Source organism: Drosophila arizonae, chromosome 4, assembly GCF_054131065.1.
Source record: "Drosophila arizonae isolate 15081-1271.41 chromosome 4, UAZ_ARI_1.0, whole genome shotgun sequence".
In the NCBI taxonomy this organism is placed as follows: domain Eukaryota; kingdom Metazoa; phylum Arthropoda; class Insecta; order Diptera; family Drosophilidae; genus Drosophila; species Drosophila arizonae.
Genome location: NC_142924.1, coordinates 7279021 through 7294413, shown reverse-complemented (window position 1 = coordinate 7294413; position 15393 = coordinate 7279021). Strand labels below are relative to the sequence as shown.

Here is a 15393-nt window from a genome sequence, read left to right as displayed (position 1 = left end):
CAAATTATAAAATCGTTCGGTTACGCGATGTTCCATTGTTTCCGACTTCTGATAGTGCCTGGCCCCGCCCCTTTTGCCTCGACATGTGCAAAAACAACGAGCACTTCGTGAGCTCTCAATGAAAACACCCCCTAGGCAAAGGCGCGCGACTTTCGTAGCCCCAGTTTAAATATAAGTTATTTTTTATATATTTTATTTCCGATATGTGTGTATGCATTCCTCGCGTTAAAATACAACAGATATAAAACAGTCTATAGCTGTAAATGGAGCTGTCAACATGAGCTCTACTAGTATGAGCTTTAAGCTGGCCAAAGCTAAGGACTAAAAAAAAATGGGGCATACTATGAGGGTAGAGTTAAAGGAAAATGCTAAGTTGCCATAGTAAAGAATAGAAGAAATTTTCTTGAAATACTTTATATATGTAGAAAAGAATATACAATACTATACGATATAATATACAAATTTAATATAAAATTTAATTTATTTTAAGAATAAGTCTACAATATATGTTCGTTCTTCAGCTCACTTCTTCATTCAGCTTTTAAGCTAAACATAGCTGGAAAATGGCAAAAACTCGCAGTTTTTCACGGTACCCCAAAACCCCGTTAAGAATAAATATTCAAGTTCTTTTTTAAGTTTCTTAAGTTTGGTGGCATTTATTACTTCCTAGTTTCTTCTTATTCGCCTATAAGTCTTAAGCTTTGGTAGCTTTTGTTTCACTGTAGTTGAACTCGCTTAGTAGCCGGAGCTCTTGTAGCCGGAGTTCTTGTAGCCATTGTTCTGGCCAGCCACGGAGCTGGCGGCGGCGGCAGCTGAGCCACCCTGTGCCTCCTCGCCGTAGCCGTAGCTGGACTGCTGGTTGTAGCTCTGGCGGGGGCCGTAAGAGCGCTCCACCAGGCGCTGGGGCTCCTTCCAGAGCAGAGGAGCACCAGCCTTGGGTGCGGCCAGACCAAGCTTGGCCAGCGACACAGCCTGACGATCGACGGGCGCGGCGCCATAGCCGTAGTTGCGGCTGTAGGTGTAGTGGGCAGAGACTGGGACCTCAATGCTCTTGCCATAGCCGCCGCCATAGCTGCCACCATAGCCGCCGCTGCCATAACCGCCAGCGGGGACGATAGCCTTCACGGTGAGAGCAGGCTGCACCTGGTAGGCATAGCCGCCGACGGGTGCACTGCCGTAGCCGCGATTGTACGAACTGGCCGAGACAGCGGCGAGGGCACAGACGAAAATGCACTGCAGAATAAGAATAGTGGGAAGATGAGCCAATGGCCTGGAGGGATACTGGGGCAGGATGCGCAGACACTTACCATGAACTTCATCATTTTGATGGCTTAGTTGGGTTTTGGTTTAGTTGGGCTGCTAACTAATGTCTGACTGGAGCGACCCGTTTTGCTTATATACTAAAAATCCAGGCAATGCCAACAAATTTCTCGCTTACGTGACGAATATGATGCAAGTTGGGCTCTAGACGATCGTCTGTTCCATGTAGCCGAGTTCTTTGTGTTCCAGCCGCAATCTGAAGACGTCGCTCACCGCTCACCGCTCGCCGCTCGATTCGACGTGCATGCTAACAACATTGCACTGGCCGCTGCCCCACCCCAATGGGGCGGCCGTCCAAACTTGAACCTCAATTCGGCGCGGGTCCAGATAGCAGGCGTCTGTGCTTACGCCATCGTCTACTGGAGAGTGCTCCCCCACGGCCATGGCCTCGACCACGACCACGACCACGACCACGGCCACGGCCACCACACACTCATTACGCAAGCCAGCTGACTCGTGCGTGCCCAGCTGTGAGTCTCTGATGCGCCCGTGCGGGCGTCATTTTGATCCACGATTCGTCACCGCTTGCACCACTGTGGCTAGCGAGCTTGACACAGTTTTTCAGCCAAGGCATTGACTGCCACTTTCTGCTGCGTTGGTACAATTTATATACAAAAGCAAAAAAAGTTACGATAAAATTACAATAAAATAATAAACTATAAACAGTTTTTCAAAATTGCAATGCCAAGCACTTTAAATAACTCAAATAAAATAATAATACTTTGCATCCGCTACACACATTCGCACAGGGCACATTGGTTAGCATGCAGAGTTGGAGCTACATTTATTATTATGATTATTATTATATATATTATACTAGTAACTCCTCACATACAGTCTATTAGTTCAGTTCTTTATTATTCACTCAACATTTAAACAAATACAAATTTTAATAGCGACTAACTTCGCGTCGATAACTTCAGCATATCATATTTTGAAATAACATTAGGATAGCAATCAATAAACTTGTGTAAAGCCATAGAGCATTGTATCAATATTGTCGCATATACATACATAGGTATGTATGCAGGTAAAAGCAATTATTCAAATCAACATTCATCATTAAGTATTATCCCCCATTTGTGTTGGCTTGCGCTCTCGATCTGGCCTAGCTTGTTCAACAACATATTTAACAGAAGCTGAGCAAGATTGGCGCACTCAACAGTGTGGAGCTAAGCCTAATCTTGATGAGCGACACGTCTGGCTGGCGGCCACGCGACCTTATAAGAGACGCGCGCCCGTCAGCCCGTACAGAAAACTAGTTCACAACAAACACACACACAGCTCCAAAATGCTTCGTAGTCTGTGCTTTAAGGTGAGTAGATTTCGATTTGTGTGTGGTGTGTGTGATGTTAATGTGTGTGGTGTGTGTGTAATCCTTTTACAGATCTTGCAGTTTGCCCTGCTCTTCGCCGTGGTCGTCTACCAGAAGCATATTGGAAGCGTTGCCGATGCCAAGCAATTCGAGAGCGATTGCCGCTGCCAGAGGCGGGGCTAAGCTTTGGTTAGCTGAGCTGCAGTGTAATTGAGACGAATATAGCAGCACACATCAATAAACAGGGCAGGTCGATGTCGATGTCGATGCATATATACAAAATTTGAACTGTTTTCATAAACTCGTAGACAACACGTACTGACCAGCTAGCTAGTCGACTAGTTGCTAGCAAGCTGAGCGCCGCACATGGCTTTCAGCCGGGTAAGCAGCGTGTGCAAATGGTGTGAACGCGTGACAGACTCTGCTGTCGATTGCTGTGCGCCTATGCCATGTTTCCCAGTCAAGGTTTCCATATACATGCGCTTGTACAAAGCCGACAGCTGTTTTGGATCCTTGCCGGTGGTTAACAGCAGTTTGATGAGCGTTTTTAATGCATTCTGCAATCGGCTCTCATAGAGCGTCAAATGTGCTTTGAACTCGTCATCGTCGTCGACGTTCACGCTGCTGTTGCTATCGATGACGTGCCCGAAAATGAGCTGGCACTGGAAACAAATGTCTAAAGCCGCTTGCATATGCTTCACCTTCTGCGCTGCATGACTGGAAACTGCAATAGCAAAAGAAAACCATAGGTTATATAGATATCATCACTAGGTTGTCCCTATGAGACCCACCATCCGATAGAAACTCGTGCAACGATATGCGCTCCAGTTGCACCACCAGCAAATCGCGCACCTCCTTCAGGCTTTCCAAGATGTGCGTCGCCTTCTCATAGTGGTATTTGCATAGCTGCAGCGTCGCTTTGGGCAGCTGAGATGCATCTGAAACGCTATAGCTACGCAGCTGCGCATAGTGGAAGGATGCAATGCTGCAAATGGAAATTGATTTATCAGTTTTAAGATCTATTTATAAGTCAAGGCGATATGCTGTTACCGTTTGTGTATAAGGCCAGAGCGAAAGCTATAGAGCACTTGGCGTGCGCCTGCGTGTTCCACATCGCACAGCTTTAGAGATTTCTGCAGCAGGTCCAACACCTCCTTGGACGCCTCGGCCAGGCTGCTCTTATCGGCGGCGCTGTAATCCTGTAGCTGCTTGGCCAACGTAAACGTGGCTGTCGACAGCTCCCACTGCACAAGATCCCACAGTTCGGGATTGGCTTTTCTAGTATCCAGGCAATCCTTAGCCTTCTCATAGTAGTCAAAGGCTTCGTTATAAAATGTTTTCTGTATGTCCAGGCCAATGGTGCTGCAGATTATATAAGATTAATAGATAAAAATGGCGTAAAATATGAGTACTCAGCATACCTCTCATTTGGCATAGTCAAATGAGCACGCAGCCGCATGAATCTGCCCATGTTGCAGTAGAGGAATGCAAGATTGACGTTATCCTTCACCGCTGTAAAGGCTGCGATGCCACGGCGCAGGCAGTCATATGAATTGATTGTCAGTTTCACATATAGAGGCTCTGCTGCAGAGGCTAGCGTTTCAGTTGCATTATCTAATTCAGCTTTCGATTGCTCTGAAGAGCCATTGGCGGCTTCTTCTTTCTTGCGCTTCATTTGGCTGTACTCCTCTGCAAGGCAAGGCAAATGTTAAGAGTATTACAAAACAGAGAGAGAGAGAGAGAGAGAAAAAACTTACCTTGAGCGGAATACATATACTTGAGACCCAGTTCGTTGCGCACATTGCCCAGGCGACGCAGCAGCTCGTTGCTCTCATCGGTCTGCGCATGCTCCAGTGCATCTTCGTAGCATTTGCAGCTGTGCAGCATCACCTGCTCGACATTCTTAACGGGCACTAGCGTGAGCAGATCTGCATCCTCCAGTTCCTGTGTCAGCTCAGCGTTAATCAAGCTCGAATGCTCATCCAGCTGCTCATATTGCTGCACATACTGATCGATGGCGCTCCAGTGCTTCGACATTTGAAAGAAACAATCCCCGGCGCGTCCCAGCAGACAGCTCTGCTGGCTGACCACGTTGGCCATGTACTTGTTGAGCACCTGCTGGCAGCGGCAGGCCAGCTCGATGGCTCGCAGCGTGCTGCCATAGACCTGGGCCTCGTAGTAGTACTCCGCTAGAGTGGCATACGTCAGGCAGGCCTTCTCCAGCAGCAGCAGCTTCAGATGCACATTCCACGAGCCAAAGTTTTGAGTATTAAACTTGGCACTGAGTTTCTGAGTAGCCACGGTTGCCGGCTTGGTGTTGTTGTTGTTGTTGTTGCTGGTCAACTCTTTGGATTTGCTGCGTTTAGTCTTTGTCTTGGTGGAACGTTTCTTCGACTGCTGTGCCTGCGCCTGGGACTGCGGCTGAGCAATCTTTAGCTGCTCGTAGGGCAGTGGTATAGCATTGAAGGGCTTCGCCATGTTGGGATTCTGCTCTTCGTGTAGTATGCGCTGCTTCTCCTCCTGCTTGGCGTGCATTTCCGACTCCTTCAGCTTCTCCTCCTGGTTGCCATTGAAGTACTGCAGGCAAGAGAGACCCGCACTGATGTGCTGCAGCGATATTTTGCAGCGATCGACCGTGCTGGCGATCAGAGGCGCCGGCTTGGGTTGCTTGGCATGCGATTTGAAGTCTCGCAAAGCATCGCAGATGTGACGCACTGCTACATTCGCTTTGCCACCACTTTCTGCCGCACTCTGGTAGTACTTGTCGCTCCCAAAGTTATTTAAGGGATCGTCATTGTAGTTGTCTTCCTCCTCCTCATCTTCATCATCAATCTCGTCCTCGTCGTCATTAAACAGCGTTGGCGATTCATTGAATTTGGGAGCCTTCGGGTCAATTCCAGCGGGAACATGCAAATCAGAGAGTATATAATGGGATGAGCTGACAATCTGTGGATACTGCTCCTTCGGCAACAGCTTGATGCAGTTGTCCAGCAATGCGCGTATATTGCCCGCTGTCTTCGGTGTTATGTGTTCCAGCGTGTTCTTCATGTTGCGTGCCACAGAGTAGAGCAACATGCCCACAGGCACCGTAAACGGATTCATTTCCTTTTCCTTCTGTTGCTGTGGATGCTCCGGTTCCTCCGCTGCTTTATTTTGATTCTGATATAGGGTGGTCAAATCGTAGAGCTTAACCACATCATCGTTGCGACCCTTGAACAACCAATAGGTGTGACCCGCCTTGGTCGCATTCGCTTTCAGAAATGCTAAAATATTTTGAGCCACATTGCGCACCACCTGTGGTGAAAACTGCGAGTTCTCCAGATAGGGCAGATCCTCAGTCTTAATGATCTCGTATTTCTGCACAATGCCGTCCAAATGGTAGCACATCACTACCTCCGGCACATTGCACATTAGATTGTCCAGCCAGTAGTCGATGCCAGTTAGGACATTGATAGGCTGTGCAGCATCACGTAGTCGTAGACTAATGCAGGGCCTGTTCGGACCACCAAAGATGGGCATATCAGTGCCAATCAGCATGCGAATATCCTCGAACGTCCACACAACATTGCGGTTGAAGGCATGGCTTGATTTGGGATCAGGCACATTCTCTTCGATCTTCGGTTCCGGCAGCACAGGTCCAATAATGGGCAGACTTGCTCGCCTGCTGGTTAGCAATGGAGGTTCATTGGCATCGTAGTCCGTATCGCTACTTGGCTTCAGGCTGTGGTACAGAAACTTCGAGAGCAAGTTCTTTGTCTGCAGCGCCTCACGGGAACGCTCCTTAATACAAAAATTGTGCTGCTCATCGCCGTAGGCCAGAATGTGCTCGAGTATGAAGCTGCGCAACCATTTCCAATCATCGTCCGACTTGCGCAGCAAATACTTCTGTATATCGAACTCGTCCAGCAACAACGTGTTGCCGACCTTATGCACAACCATGCTGATGGCGCTCTTAGCACTGTATGGCAGTTTTAGTAGCTGTTTGATATTCTCGGCATCCGAGACAACGTCCACCTCGCCCACACAATCGGGAAACATTTGCCCCAGACGGAAGCTGGCGAAGCCGCCGCTTTGATACAACGCCTGATGCAGTCCATGGCTGCTGTGCGAGGTAGTCAGCCAGTTGAGAGGCGGTAGATTGAGATTTGTGTTGCATTCTAAGCGCTTAAAGTGCGCAGGCACTTGAACGGGCGAAAGTTTGATGATGGCTTGGCTTTTCACAGCTTCCAGCTCATGCGGCCCAATGCTGCGACAGGGTTCAATCTATAAGGCGGACATATTCATTTTTTTGGCTTTACAAATCCCTCTCACTTACCTCTTCATTGCTATCTTCCATTGCGTTGTTTAGTCATTTCAATTTTCACACACAAATTGTTCACGAATATTCCACAAGGTTGGCTTTTGTTATGCCGGCAAACAGCTGTGCAATAGCAGCCATCCCTGGTTACGGCAGGGTTGCCCATATTCGCCAAAGAGTACAAAAATCACACGCAGCTATCAGCTGCTGGCTGCATTTAGTTGTTTTATTTTTTTTTTCATCAGCAAAGGAAAACAAATTATTGGATCATTTTTATAGAATTAACTCAAACCAAAATATGGATTTGTTCGTACTAATAGCACTGCTGTGCCTGATCAACACAATCCTTCCAGACATCATTCGCAACTGGGTAAGTGGATCATCTTATTCACTAATGAGCTGCCGTAGTCAAAAACACTTTCACTCCTTAGGTTAAAATATCCCGTTTTTGGAAAGGACCCAAGGTAAAGCCAGAGGATCTAGCAGCGCTGCAAGCAGCCCGCGAAGAGCTTACTCAAGTACAAAATGCAGAGCATTCCGGGGAATATGCAAGGAAAATCAAGACCATGCGTGCCGAGCGCAAAGTCGCCGATGCTGAGAGCAAAATTTTGAGGGCCAGTCAAATGCAGAAGCTTAAGCAGTCAACTATTGATACGGTGGCCTACTATGTGACGAAGGTCGTCTTCTCGCTGGTCGTCATCATTGTGTGTGCCCGCCATCGGTACTCGGCTGTGATGATTTTCGACGAGAGTTTTAGTCTACAGCCGCTGAGCGGACTGCTCAGTTTTCCCACTGGCATTTACAATGCTATTTCGGTGCCTACCTGGGCACTCTCATGTAATTTCACGTTTCGACTTCTGTACGATCTGGTCAAAAACTAAGGTGTCACAAATTGAATTGTAATTTTGTAATTTATTGCAATAAGATTTAATTGTAAAAAATGCTCGATATAGTTCACATAGCTTTATCAACCTTTTAACAACTAACGCATTTACAGAATAATTTTATTCATATAAGAAAAAGTACTATATGTTATATGAAAATATAATTTAAAAGCACGCGCTTCTTATCGTCAATTGATAATTATCGAATAGTTTATCAAACTGTTGCACATTTAAGTTAGGCAAATTTGTAATCAGATGAAAGGCTAGCAAAGGCTGGACTATTTTATAATTTTGTTTTTCATATCTAAAATGTCTAATTAATGCAAAATTATACATGCTCAACAAACAATTTGGTTGTTTTGTGAGTAACTTGCTTTCCATCCCTGGAATAAGAAATCGAGTAAGTGCATATCGATTTGTTTATCATCCCTAGTTAAAAGTTATTTGAGTTTTAGTTGAGCTGTGGAAAATTGTGAATTATTCCAAACTCAGCTACAAAATGGACAAACTAAATCAAAATGCACGCGAAAAAAAGGAAATTAAGTTGGATAATATCGACGTGACGCCTATATTAGCGGCTCTCATAGTTGGATTCATTGCAGTTGGTAAGAGCGAGAGCACGCCACGTCGATAAACAACAACAGTTTGCGATCATGCTACAAAATCAATTTAAATTTCAGCACTTTTTGTAATTTTCCGACGACGCTCGGCTACCCGACGTGATTTTCTGCTAACCGGTCTGACCGAGGCAGGTAAAAGCGCCTTATTCATGCAGCTGGTGCATAACAAATTTCCCGACACATTCACATCCATGAAAGAGAATGTCGGCGAATACCGCTCGGGACATGTTTCTGGACGACTTGTGGACATACCTGGACATTATCGCGTGAGAGACAAATGCTTTGAGCGGTACAAACACAACGCGAAGGGAATAATATTCGTGGTGGACTCAGTGACCATACAAAAGGACATTCGTGACGTGGCTGAGTAAGTGGACATCTCATAGTATTCATTCACTTTCTCCTAATCAACTACCCTTATAGCACCTTGTACACCATTCTGGCAGACAGTGCCACTCAGCCATGCTCAGTGCTGATACTGTGCAACAAGCAGGATCTGACGACTGCCAAGAGCTCACAGGTTATCAAGAGCTTGCTTGAGAAGGAACTGTAAGTTACTGCACATCTTTCCTGTCCTCATCTAATGCTCAATTTCTGATATCCATAGCAACATAGTGCGGGACACGAGGAGTCGCAAACTCCAGTCCGTAGGCGACGATGAACTAAACAAATCCATTACACTGGGCAAAGTGGGACGCGATTTCGAATTTTCGCACATTTCACAGAATGTACAGTTCTTCGAAAGCTCAGCCAAGGAAAAACAATTAAATGATCTTAGAGATTGGATAGATCGCATGCTATAGGAATACTAGCTGACTGACTAGCTATGGGCACTGAAATATCATCAAATATTTAATTGATATTGACATTTATATATGTAATTTTTCTACTTAGTCTCAAGACTCAAAGCTCATAACCTGTTAAATCCTTTTCAAATAGATCCTAACTTGTTCCCGCTTATCCTGTAAATCCACATTTAGGCTTATAATGAATTTTTTACAATAAGATTTTAACATGCGAAATAAAATGTTATTTTTATTGTTTATAATTGAGCTTCGAAAAGACAATGGAATTCCAGGGTAGCAGGGGTTGCTTATATATCAAAGTCTATAAAATTTTTCAAATTTATGCGCATTGTTAAAAAAAGAGATTGTTTATGGGCCGCGGCAGATCAACTGCTTGAAACCTGCTTACTGCACTGCTTTTTGGTATGTAAAAAATTTTTATTGCTGCCTGAAAGTATGCTACGAAAAGCTGAGTATAATCCTGACCTGAAAACAATAAGCAAGAAGAAAGCTGAACTAAAGTTGTTTTTAAAGCGGAGGAAGGCGTGGCTATGGCCTCTTTAACTTAACACTTATTCTATCATATTATACTCCTGCTGTTTACTATTCCGTTCTCCTATCCCCAATTATATTACTATACTACTTTTCTACTTCTATTATATTATATTTGTTTCTTACTAATATTAATATAAAAAATACATTACTAATTTTCAACTCCTATTTTACAGCTAGCCACTTTTCTACTAATCTACAAATCTTTAGCTCTTATACTCCAATAATACTTTTATCAAGTTAACTATTATTTTACTGCCCAACCGAAAGTCAACCTCTTTCTGATTCTCATTCATCTGAAAATGAGCTATTAATTCAATTCCAGCAAAAGTCACAGCCAACTGGTCCATTAACGTATTAGCCAAATGTTTGGCGCATGCGCAAGCTTTCAAACCTTTTTAGCGATTTGAAACCTTTTATGAACGTAGCAGCAGCAGCAGCTGTCGATGAGCTGCCTAATCCATCGATCAATTGACCGGCCAAAGATCAAACAGCCGCCCTAAAAAATAAAAATGAAGAAATCAATGAACTCGTCGTTTGGCGCTCATCTTCGCTGACTAGATAGAATTTCTAGGCTAAGAGAAATTCTAAGAATTGTTAGCTTTTAAGATTTGCCGAACAAAGATCCGGGGCGGATGCTTAACACAGGCCAGGCCCAAGTCTCGTGTTGGCTGCCAGCTGCCATCCATCCCTGATGTTCGTGGGCAACGTTGGTGGCAGCTCGACTTGATGGATCGAAGCCATGAATTTCGAGGAAAAGCGCGAGGATTTAGCGAGGATACAAGCGCCATGACTGCTCACTGGCTGACTGATCATCAAACGGGACTAAATTGTTTTATTTGGCATACAAAGTATAGATTTCCCTTGAGAGCTGAGTTTGTTCAAGGGAAATATATATAAGTCCCTTGTTTAACACACTAAACTGTAACTCACTTAGATTACATAAATGCCCTTGTGTAAGGGAAATATATATACACCCAGTAATTACTCGCTCATCGTGTCTAGCTGCAGTTGCAGCAGCCTTTTATTTCGACTATTAAAAAGGGAAAATTATCTCTTCATTTCCCTTTCTCTATCTAGCTTTTATTGCTGCTGCACTTCCTTTGAAGATGTAAGGGAAATTTAATTCTCTTTATAATGCCTTCAGTTCTCTAGCTTCTATTGCTTAAATACACTACGTCTACTTCGTACCACTTGTTGCCTCTCTTACAGCCGCCTCCTCATCTTGCAGCATGCTTCAGTTTCGACACTTCCTGGCATTGTTGCCGCCTCCACTTTTTCTCTATAGCTGCAACATGTGGCTGCTGTGATTCGGTGTCATGTGCATTGGAGCACGTGCTACACACATATACAAAAGACAAGAAGAACAAATTTAAGAGAGGCATAAGGTACTTTTTACAGCTGCAGACAGACCCATATGTTTCAGACACGCTTTAGCCAAGCGGAAGAACCGATTGCTCGACGGCTCGGCTGGTCGGCTGCTCGTCTGCTCGTCTGGTCGAATGGTCGAATGGTCGACTGGTCGGTCGACTGCTCGGCTGGTCGTCGCGTACACAGTAGCTGTTGTTAATTATGAACAGCTGATTAGGCAGACAAATGCAACAGGCGACGTTCTCTACTCTCTTCTCTTTTCTTTTTTTGCTCTCGTGTTTTGTGGGGCGAACAGTTTGGCCAAAAAAATACGATACGCCCGGCTCCGATTACCCAGGAAAAAAAAAAAATAATAATAATAAATGACAAAAAAGAGAGACGATTGCTGCCAACAAATTCATTGGAAGAGCAGACAAGCCGAGTTTAAGCTATGTTGGGCGATTGAATTACGAGCGTAGTAGACCGACCGTTAGTGGACTAAATCTTAGCTAACTGAAATTGACTGGCCAATAAATCGGTCTCATTATAGAAAGCATATAAATATGTTATACACAGGCAAATCTACTACAAATATATGTATATGTATCTATACGTATGTGCATGTATGTAAATATTACACACATACGAACATATATGTATGTATTGAGTTTCCCTTCTCACTTTGATACTTTAATAAGGCGCAGACCGCAATTACGCAGAGCTTGGAGCTGACTGGAGCGGGCGCCCGTTAAAAGTATTTTCTGTTGTTTCTGTTTTTTATGTACACAGCTTGCGACGTTTTGTGGGTTTTGAGCTGGCAAACGAGATGAGTGCACGGGCAGGAGCAGGGGCCAGGGGTAGCCGCAGGGGGTGTGGCTGGCAGGGCCGAAGTGGACAACACTGTGTTGCACATATGCAATTTATTTTAACACATCGTTAAAGCTCACAAAAATAAATCTTGACGCGTCGGACACTGCAATTATCACCTCTGCATAATCAGCAGTGCAACATCAGCAGCAACATCAGCGGCAAATTGAGCAACAAGGCAGGAGGCAAGCATCGAACAACGAGAGCAACGCATGCCCCACGGGCGTGCGACAAGGTACCGAAACCGCTTCGAAGCTTCAACTGAAGAACTGAAGGCAGCAGCAACATCAGCAGCGGCAGCAGCAGCGGCAGCGGCAGCGACAGCTGCCACAACAGCCGCCTCCTGTTAGCTTTCCTTTCCATTTTTTGGGGCTCGACCCACGCGGCCCAAGTGTGAAGCGTATGTGGAGCTGCATATACTGTCTCTGTATGTGTGTGTGTGTATCTGTGTGTGAGTGTATAATGGCAGTCCATTTAGCACCTTGTTGACGCGCGGCATCTAATTAAATGCAGCTCCGCTTCTTCTTCTTCCACTTCTGCTTCGCCTCCTGCTCATCTTTTTCAGCTGAATTTTCATGTAATGCCAAAAATTATAGCGCCTGCTGGCAGCTGATGGAGGCTGTTGCCCGCAAGAAGATTGGCAGCCTCCATTGGACTTTCTCATCGGGCGCGTTCGCTTTAAGCCAACATTTTTGATTTTTGTGCATACAATTTCTTGATTAATTATAATGCGGCTCCAACCCCAGCAGCCAGCGGCAGCTGTGCGCCTTTGTGGCCAAAAAGTGGAATCTTTTGTTGGCCCTAAACGTTTCACGTGACACCGAACCGAACCCGAAGCGAACCGCACCGAACCGAACTAAAGGAGCGTCCCAGCTCCAATTCCTAATTATGGGTTTAGGCCAAGCAGAAGCTGCAACAGCAGCAACAGCGCATCTTTGGCAAACTCTTGGCTGTGCGTGCTCAGCGCCCATGGTGAGTTTTTGTTTGCATTTGGGCCTGGGAATGCAGGCAGGCAATGTGGTAGCTGTTGGTAAATCTGCTTCTTGCGCTTCGTGGCAATAGCACATCTCGCGCGCTGTTTCATTAACTTTAATTTTATATGCGAAATTATATTTAAATACAATAATTTGTGCTCCACAATGAAACCTTGGCGCGCACTGCAGTAGCCAGTAGCAAAAGATATAAAGTTATGCCAAGGTTAAACTCTGATTTAGTCAGCTGCATACCATGAGATTTGTCAGTTTAATGAATTTCTTATATTGTCCAATTGGAAGATGTCGTAGCTAGAGTGCTAGTTCAGAGTGTAGAGCTAAGAGAGAGAGATAGAGAGATGCATGCATAGACGAAAGCTCTCTCCGTCGTGGTGTGTTGCTTCCAACTTGCTTAATCCAACTAAGACATGTTCTGATTGGAGTTCGAGCAGAAGCTGAAGCTGGAGTAGAGTATAAATAGAAGAGTAGTTACTAGAAAGGGAGAGGAAGCAGAAACGAACTCGAAGACATTTGCTCTCTCAATGCCATGAATTACACAAAATTATTGATAAAGTCCTGCACTCCCTCTCTCTCTCTCTCTCTCTCTTTCTCTCTCTCTAATACTACTACATAATCGCTGGCATTTAGTTGGACCCATCTTAAGTTAAAAACGATCAACTCTCTGCTAACGTGTGGGCCATAAACAAGTGCGGCCTCCGTCATCTAAATGCAAATGCGCAACAAAATTACTTAAACACGCTTCACAGGCAGCCCAAGCGGGGGAGGGGTCTAAACGGGTACGATATGCTTATGTTAGAGGTCCAACGTTGCGGCACGCTACTGACTATCAAAAGGCTTTTGACTTTGGCAAATTAATCGACGGACAGTCGAAAGGGGAAGAGGAGGAGGAGAGGAAGTTCGAGATGAGCGGGTTGGCTATTGGGGTAATTCGTATGTCCAAAGCGCCGGCGCGCAAGTACATTTGTGTTTATCTGTGTGTGTGTGTGTTTGTATGTGTGTCGGTCACACTTTTGATTTTCTATAATTTGAGGCTTGGCTTGGATCGTTGCTCTACCAGCCGAAAACATGCGCGGTCAGTCGTGTGCGGCGTAAGGCAACCAAATGTATCGAAATGCAACCGACCGATATAATTGCGTTTTTCGTGAATATATTCACATACATACATTCACACACACAGAGTCTATATCTAAACATGGTTGGCCGAGCGACACGCGCAACAGCCTTTTTTCATATGTAAAGCACATGATTTTCCAATTGGAAAATTAGTCATGTGTATGCAATTGTATATGAGTGTGCGTGTGTGTGTGTATAATAGTCAGCAAATAGGGTTGCTTGGTGGGGGTTGGCAAGCAGCGGCTTCAATAGCAGCGCACGCGTGGCCAGCTTGCCATAAAGGAGGCGACAAGCGAGGCGCAACCAAAAGCAAATGCCAAACCATTGAGACGAACGTTTTGCATCAGCAAATTTTACAGCAAAGCGAACCAAAAACCTCGAAAATTCAGTTGGCAGCACCCAAAATTGAAAACAAAAACAATTAGCAGCGACCACATGCAGAAAAAAGCTGGAGAGAGAATGAGAGAGTCCTTAACAGGCTGACACAGTATGTGTGTAAAGAGAATATAAATCGACAATAATATACTGATGGCTGCAGAGTGGGAGCGAGAATGTGAGAGAGCAATGATTTGAATAACTAGTCGAGTAGCTATCTGCATACAAACGTGGAAACGTGGAACGTGTGGGCAAAAAAGGGAGAGAACGTAATGTTGGCAGCATAAAAACAACTTGAGAGAGAACATCCTAATTCTTCTAACTGCTAGCCTAAGAGAGCAATTACCCAATTACTATGGGCTATTAGTAGTCACAGTAAAGTGTGTGTAAGAAAGAGACAGGGATACTCCATGTTTGTCTTAACAAAGTCAAAGCAAATCATTCCACAAACTTGAAAAATTTCAGCTGGCAGTGCCAAAAACAATTTGCAGCGACCACACACACTGAGGGCGACATTGGGAGTCCTGTTGCTTCTAGTCTGGCTTCGGCTAATTGGGGGTACGGTTTTTTGTTTACTTTTTGAAAGCCACGTCCACCGTCCATGATTAATGCGCCCGCGACAACGTGTGAGTTCCGTATGAAGGGCAGCCGCAGCAGAAGTCGCAGCAGCAGCAGCAGCAGCCGCAACGACAGCAAACATAAAAATGAAAACGAAACTCATGCCCACCCAGGTAAACACGGCTTTTGGCATTGGCTGACCAGGCGGCCGAGGCAGGGCACGGAGACAGGTAGTCGAGTCGCACGCCAGACACAGCCGCAGCAACAGCCGCAGCAACAGCCACAGCCTGAGCCGCAGCCACAGACAACACGATTGATGGACTTCACACGTTGCTCGCTGGCCAAGCAAATGATGGCTATCTGTG

At 45.2% G+C, this 15393-nt stretch overlaps 4 protein-coding genes across 5 annotated transcripts; 2 read left to right on the top strand and 2 right to left on the bottom strand.

Moving 5' to 3' along the window:
• Positions 1 to 624: 624 nt before the first annotated feature.
• On the bottom strand, positions 625 to 1467 carry Cp18 (Chorion protein 18). The gene is made up of 2 exons (XM_018006629.2): positions 1308 to 1467; positions 625 to 1233 (listed from the first exon to the last, which is right to left on the bottom strand). Exons 1-2 carry the CDS (start codon positions 1320 to 1322, stop codon positions 736 to 738), a joined length of 513 nt encoding a protein of 170 aa, XP_017862118.1. The 5' UTR covers positions 1323 to 1467; the 3' UTR covers positions 625 to 735.
• A 685-nt stretch (positions 1468 to 2152) lies between these two features.
• On the bottom strand, positions 2153 to 7092 carry LOC108613264 (erythroid differentiation-related factor 1). Of its 2 annotated transcripts, none has more exons than XM_089468835.1 (6): positions 6951 to 7092; positions 4393 to 6881; positions 4057 to 4324; positions 3686 to 3997; positions 3427 to 3620; positions 2153 to 3359 (listed from the first exon to the last, which is right to left on the bottom strand). In XM_089468835.1, the coding sequence occupies exons 1-6, from the start codon at positions 6956 to 6958 to the stop codon at positions 2974 to 2976; spliced, it is 3657 nt and encodes a 1218-aa protein (XP_089324961.1). In that variant the 5' UTR covers positions 6959 to 7092; the 3' UTR covers positions 2153 to 2973. The 2 variants fall into 2 exon arrangements, with proteins under 2 accessions (XP_089324961.1, XP_017862104.1); XM_018006615.2 differs by having other exon boundaries at positions 4393 to 6898; positions 6951 to 7090.
• Positions 7042 to 8015, top strand: LOC108613272 (uncharacterized). Its single transcript, XM_018006627.2, has 2 exons — positions 7042 to 7302; positions 7364 to 8015. Exons 1-2 carry the CDS (start codon positions 7042 to 7044, stop codon positions 7811 to 7813), a joined length of 711 nt encoding a protein of 236 aa, XP_017862116.2. The 3' UTR covers positions 7814 to 8015.
• A 203-nt stretch (positions 8016 to 8218) lies between these two features.
• SrpRbeta (signal recognition particle receptor beta) lies at positions 8219 to 9484 on the top strand. The gene is made up of 4 exons (XM_018008973.2): positions 8219 to 8421; positions 8497 to 8803; positions 8860 to 8985; positions 9044 to 9484. The coding sequence occupies exons 1-4, from the start codon at positions 8316 to 8318 to the stop codon at positions 9237 to 9239; spliced, it is 735 nt and encodes a 244-aa protein (XP_017864462.1). The 5' UTR covers positions 8219 to 8315; the 3' UTR covers positions 9240 to 9484.
• Positions 9485 to 15393: the final 5909 nt, after the last annotated feature.

Bases quoted from the DNA above. Each gene is read 5' to 3' on its own strand.
- SrpRbeta (XM_018008973.2), top strand. From the start codon at position 8,316: ATGGACAAACTAAATCAAAATGCACGCGAAAAAAAGGAAATTAAGTTG. The intron at 8,422-8,496 runs GTAAGAGCGAGA...TTTAAATTTCAG, and splicing joins AGTTGGATTCATTGCAGTTG to CACTTTTTGTAATTTTCCGA. The intron at 8,986-9,043 runs GTAAGTTACTGC...TGATATCCATAG, and splicing joins AGCTTGCTTGAGAAGGAACT to CAACATAGTGCGGGACACGA.
- LOC108613264 (XM_018006615.2), bottom strand. From the start codon at position 6,971: ATGGAAGATAGCAATGAAGAG. The intron at 4,325-4,392 runs GTAAGTTTTTTC...CTTGCCTTGCAG, and splicing joins GTATATGTATTCCGCTCAAG to AGGAGTACAGCCAAATGAAG. The intron at 3,621-3,685 runs GTAACAGCATAT...TTCCATTTGCAG, and splicing joins TCTGGCCTTATACACAAACG to CATTGCATCCTTCCACTATG.
- LOC108613272 (XM_018006627.2), top strand. From the start codon at position 7,042: ATGCCGGCAAACAGCTGTGCAATAGCAGCCATCCCTGGTTACGGCAGG. The intron at 7,303-7,363 runs GTAAGTGGATCA...TTCACTCCTTAG, and splicing joins CAGACATCATTCGCAACTGG to GTTAAAATATCCCGTTTTTG.